A 5854-nucleotide genomic window follows, 5' to 3' on the forward strand; every position below is an offset into this window, starting at 1 on the left:
GCCTTAGGTTCAATTCTCAGTCACACACATACACACACACACACACACACACACACACGTTTCATATTATCAGCAATTCATGATTCATCCTTATGAAAAAGGCTAGTAGTGCATGTCCATTTGTACAGAATATAAGCAAATTCCAATATACATAGTTAGGCTTCAGGAGAGAGAGGGTAATGGCATACCATGAGGCACCAATGTGGAATGACCTATCTGGGGGACACTCCAAGGACTCCACTCCTGCCGGCCATCTCCTCGGGCACAGACTCTGAACTGATAATCAACATTAGGGTCTATGTGCAGTACTATAAATTCAGTTTCAGAGCCTACATATACATCTTCAAAATGATTTGAAGTACATTTACGGAACTGAAGCCTGTAATCCTGGGCTGTAAAGTCGTCATCCACCTAAAGAAAAAAGGGCTTTATGTTATGCTAAAATACCAAAATAATGGGGGATAACACTCTATACCAACCACACAGACTCATGTGCTGAACAGGGCCCATTCTAGGGAAGGCTTTACTAAAATGAGTGGTTCTGACTATTTCCTTTCTTTTATTGGACCATGAACTCAATATTTTCCAGTCTTGAAATTAAAAAAAAAAATCTATTTCCTTTGAAGAAATGGCATACTTTTCTCAACAATAAAGCTAAATAAAACATAAGAAATTTAAGACTCAGTATCTGCCAGGTGTGCTGGTATACACCTGAAATCCCAGCACTACAGGCTGAGGCAGGAGGATTCCTACAAGTTCAAGGCCAGCCTGGGCTACAATATAAATTCAAGGCCAGCCTAACTTGCACAGTGAAACCCTATTCTCCCTACCCCTGCCCCTGGAAAAACAAAAACAAAAACATAAAATAAAAAAAAATAAAAAAAAACCCTATTTATTTCAGTTAGGTGTGAGAGTACCCATTACAGTGGGAGACAGCAGGAGGATCACAAGTTCAATCCCAGCCTGGGCAATAAAGCAAGGGTCTGTCTCAAAAGAAAAAAGGGCTGGAAATACACAGTTCAATGTGAAGACCCTGGGTTTAACCCTCAGTACATACATACATACATAAATACATGTCTGTTTCAAACTGGAAGAACAACTTCAGTTCACGTTCTGCATAACTTTATTTGTACTGTAAAGCAAAAGGGACTTTTGCTTGGAAAGATAAGAAAGCATTCAAAACCTCAAATCCACTGTCCCAGCCACTCCACTCCTGCAGTTCTATACTACATACCTTACACCATCGGACGATGATGCCCCCAGGCTTCTCTATCAGCTCTTCTATCTGTACTGGTGGACGGGACGCCACTGTCCCATGTTTAAAAATGTGGTCTTTCACTATGTTAAGAATGGAATCATCCAACTGAGCAGATAAGCAAGGCACATCAACCAGCAAAGGCACTTCCGGTAAGCTAAAGAAACAAAGCCCAGTGTTTAGGAGACTTCATTAAGGAGTTAAAAAACACAAGGAATAGTTCAGATCACTTAACATGCTGGAAGGATCCTAAAGTCTTTAGTAAGTAATTTTCACAGCTGTGGGAACTTTTTCTAGTGAGAGGTTTATGTAACATGAAGATTCTCTTCACAGCAGAACAGAAAACTGGAAGAATTACAACTGTTAGTTCAGGGGCTGGGGAGATGGTTCAGTGGAATAAGCGCTTCCCTGGCAAGCGCAAGGGCCTGAGTTCAATCCCTGGTTCCGGGAAAAAAAAAAAAAAAAGAACGAAAAGAAACAACTGTTAGTTTTATACCAAAAGATCTGGTTTATTGAAATATGATTCAGTTTCAATGATATATTCATGTATTTCTCTTTTACTTTATAAAGGCCATGTTAATTTGTTTGCCTACTTGCTTGCTTTCTTGGTCTTTTTGAGGCAGGATCTCACTATGCAGTTCAGACTGGCCTTGAGCTGATTTTATAGCCCAGACTGGTCTGAAACTCTCAATAATCCTGCCTCAGCCTCCCAAGTGCTAGGATTAGAGAGCCACCATTCTCAGCTTGGCCATGCTAATTTCTGTGTCATTCAAATTTTATTATATATATATTTTATTTTATTTCTTATTTTTATTTTTTTGAGACAGGGTCTTCTAACCCAAGCTGGCCTCAAACTCACATTGATCCTCCTGCCTCAGCCTCCCAAGTACTGGGATTATAGGCATGCACTACTACACTGGACTCTTCATTCCAATTTTGGCATATGTGCTGTTGGAACAGAGCCCCAGAATTTTAAAATATTTAACAACTGTCATATATTGGAACTGAAAAAGATCTTCAGTAATACTATGTTAAACAATATAATCCTATTTTATGCTAGCAGTTAGTGATAAGGAATAGTCAAACTTTGAAAAATATATTTTCTACCTATTTTACTCAGAATCTTTGACAGGAACAGAAAAGATATAGTTTGTTTGTTTGTTTGTTTGTTTATTTATTTACTTTTGGCAGAACTAGGGATTGAACTTAGGCCTTGCACTTGCCAGGGAAGCACTTATTCCACTGAGCCATCTCCCCAGCCCAAGAAGATATAGTTTAAATGGCTAAGCCCAAAAGACGTAAACTCTTTTACCTGTCCAATTGAATGTGTGAAGCCTTTTTGGTAAAGCTCCACAGCTTCTCATTCTGTTCCTCTACACCACCAAGAATGGCAATCTCACCTACAGCAAAAATAAAGAGAAGTTTTTCAGTGAAAAAGGGACACATCAGACAAGTAAGCAACATGACTTGTGTCCTAGTGGGCCTCCAATTTCCTTGCAAATAGTACATACATGATACCACAGTCAAACTCCTAAGATAAAAGGAGAATTTGCATGATCCTGCCCACAAAATCATCAAATCCAACAGGAACAGAATGTTAACCTGACAGGAACAATGTGATATGGGGTCCTTTTTGGGTTTTGGTACTGGAGACAACCACAGCCTTCACTCTGACTATATCCCCAGCCCTTTTTATTTTACCTTTCTTCCTTCTTTTTTGTACAGGGAATCGAATTCAGGACCTTGCACTTGCCAAGGTGGCTACCTCATTTTATTACAGAAAACTTTGTTTTGTAGTACTGAAGACTAAAAGCCAAGGTCTTCACACAACTACATCCCCAATCCAGCCCCCGCCCCCCTTTTTTAGACAGGGTTTCACCATGTGGTTCAGACTAGCTTTAAACTCACTATGTATCTGAGGCTGGTCTCAAATTCAAGGTGATCCTCCTATTCTCCTGCCTCAGCCTCCCTAGTCCTGGGATTACATGTGCCAGGACTACTTTTCATTTTTGAGATAGGGTTTCACCAAGTCCTTACTGGGAGACAGGGTCTCAATAAATTGGCCAGGCTAGCCTTGAACAAACTATCTTCCAGCTTCTGCCTCCTGAACAGCTGTATGCACACATGTCACCATGCCCAGGAAGGCATCTGGTCTTAAAAAGCTAAATGATCCCAGGTGTGGTGGAACACACTTAAGGATCCTAGCACTCTGGGAGGCTGAGGCTGCCTGGACAATTTACAAAGACCCTAGCTTTGTAAAAAAGAAAAAAAAGAAAGACTAAGGAATGAGGATGTAACTCAATGCAAAGGACCTAGGTTCAATTACCAATACAAAAAACAAAAACAAAACTCAAATTAAAAAAAAAAAGCCAATGATACTGTCAAGATTTTCCTGAAAGAATATCATTCATTAGATCAGAAATTACATAAAGAATAAAAAGTGAATGCTAGGGGCTGGTGAGATGGCTCAGTGGTCTAAAGCACCTACTTAGAACAAGCTAAGCTAAGCAAAAGCACAGCGACCGCGGTTCAATCCCCAGCACCACATGCCAGCCAGCCCCGCCCCCTGGTGGGCTGAGCTGGCCACACACACACACACACACACACACACTAAATAAATTAAAAAAAAAAAAAAAGTGAATGCTACATGGTGTACAAGTGACCAACTTCTACATCCTCCACAGCACTTGCTTGAGGATACTGCCTTCGGAATGCACCCTGGAGTTACTCAAGTTTTAAGATCATATGACTCTTCACCCACAGAAAAACAGGAACATACTACATACTGCCTCAAAATCCTCAAAACTCCATAAATAGGTTTTTATCTCTTGGGAGGAAGGAAGAAGAGTTTGAGATTTTAAAAATTTCTGAAGTCTAAAAAACTTAATCATCAAATGCTGTAACAAACATGGATGTGCCTCAAAGGACTTATTTTCTAGAAGGAAAACATTTCTTTTTCAGTCCTGAGGGTAATGGGTGTGCACTCCTGGCCTGTGATGACCTGCTTCTGGGTTTGTTTTCAAATGCAAGCCTCCAGGGAAAGACATTGTGTGTCCTGCCAAACACTTTCCTCAAAGAGGCTGTTGTGGTCAGTGGAGGAAGCAAAAAAGAAACTTTAATTAGAAGTAGATTAACAGTAGCACCATATTCTAAATGGAACCTAAAGAGGAGTAAGTTCCAGCCCAAGTGGCAGATGTGTGAGCCATAGCACGTTCATCCTAAGCATTCCACAGAAGAATGGAATTCAATCCCTGTCCCTGGCTCTTTTTTCCCTCAACTGCCTTTTTTTCTCATGTATTTGGTTGTTGCAGGGTCTCACTACGAGAAACTATGGCGATCCTCCCGCTTTCAGCCTCCCCAGTACTGGGATTACAGGCGTACGCCACAATACCTGGTCTCTGGCTGGCTTAGCCCAGCCTGGGGGTGGAGCTGGTGGAACCGCTGTTCTTGCGCTTGCTCAAGATTGCCTAAGCAGATGCTTTGGTCTGCTAAGTTATCTCGCTGGCCCCACAACTGCCTTTTAAATAATGACAACAATTAGTATTCTATCTTAAGCTACTTACTTCAAATGTTATATATTATCTATTAATGATTTTACTTATTTCCACTGATTCAGATTTTTTTTTTTTTTCCTCCAGAACCGGGGATTGAACTCAGACTCTTGTGCTTGCCAGGCAAGCATTTATTCTACTGAGCCATCTCCCTGGCACCCTGATTCAGATTTGATGTATGTGCCATAGTGTACTATACTGGGGTCTCCAAGTATGACCTCTCGCCTAAGTATCATACCCACAATTTCCATGTTTTGCTTTTTTTTTTTTTTTTTGTGGAACTGGGGATTGAACTTAGGACCCTGTGCTTGCCAGGCAGGCATTTTTTCTACTGAGTTATCTCCCCCAACCTATGCACATTTCCATGTCAGGCACCTCAAATCCAACCCAAAACCACATGACTAAGTACCTACTTCATTATTCACCTAGTTATCCAAAATTTCCAGTAGTCAAAAATCAATGATCAACCCCCTAAAAAAGCTCAGGTCGGGTGTGGTACTGCCTGGCTATAACCCCAGAACTTGCAAGGCTGAAGCAAAAGGAGTTCAAGGCCAGCCTGAATGACATAGGGCGAGTTTGTCTCACAAAACAACAAACAAAATACCATTAAAAAATAAAATAAAAAATCCTGTAAAACCATCCCTGTCTCATTTTTGCTTGCCACTGTCTTTACCATTTCCCACCTGGCTTACTTCTACAGCTTTCTAATCATATCTTTTGCCTTCAAAACTTAATTCTTTTTTTGGTTTCTTTGTTGTTAGTTTTGTTTTGCTCTGTTTTGTTTTAAACTTTTTTTTTTTAAATTTATTTGGTTGTTGCAGGGTCTCACCTATGCAGCTCCAACTCATGGTGATCCTCCTGGCTGGGATTACAGGAGTGGGCCACCACACCAGGACTCTAGCTGACTGAGCCTGTCCTAGGGGCAGGGCTAGCGAGGCATGTGGTGCCAGGCCAATCCACTGTCCCTGAGCTTGCCTAAGTTTGCCTAAGAAAGCACTTTAGTCCCCTGAGCCATCTCATCTGCCCATTTTGTTTTATTTATTTTTTA

The 5854-nt window shown here is 40.9% G+C and overlaps 1 protein-coding gene across 1 annotated transcript in view; it reads right to left on the bottom strand.

Annotated features, from left to right (window-relative positions):
* The window catches only part of Crlf3 (cytokine receptor like factor 3), a 51999-nt gene that overhangs the window by 23207 nt on the left and 22938 nt on the right, over window positions 1-5854 (bottom strand). The window contains exons 2-4 of the mRNA XM_023719851.1: window positions 2568-2655; window positions 1235-1412; window positions 189-411 (exon numbers count right to left, since the gene is read on the bottom strand). Coding sequence (XP_023575619.1) covers window positions 189-411; window positions 1235-1412; window positions 2568-2655 — 489 coding nt within the window. The remainder of the gene's footprint in view (window positions 1-188; window positions 412-1234; window positions 1413-2567; window positions 2656-5854) is intronic.

The sequence above is a fragment of the Octodon degus genome, unplaced genomic scaffold (genome assembly GCF_000260255.1).
Source record: "Octodon degus isolate 3935 unplaced genomic scaffold, OctDeg1.0 scaffold00072, whole genome shotgun sequence".
Lineage (NCBI taxonomy): Eukaryota > Metazoa > Chordata > Mammalia > Rodentia > Octodontidae > Octodon > Octodon degus.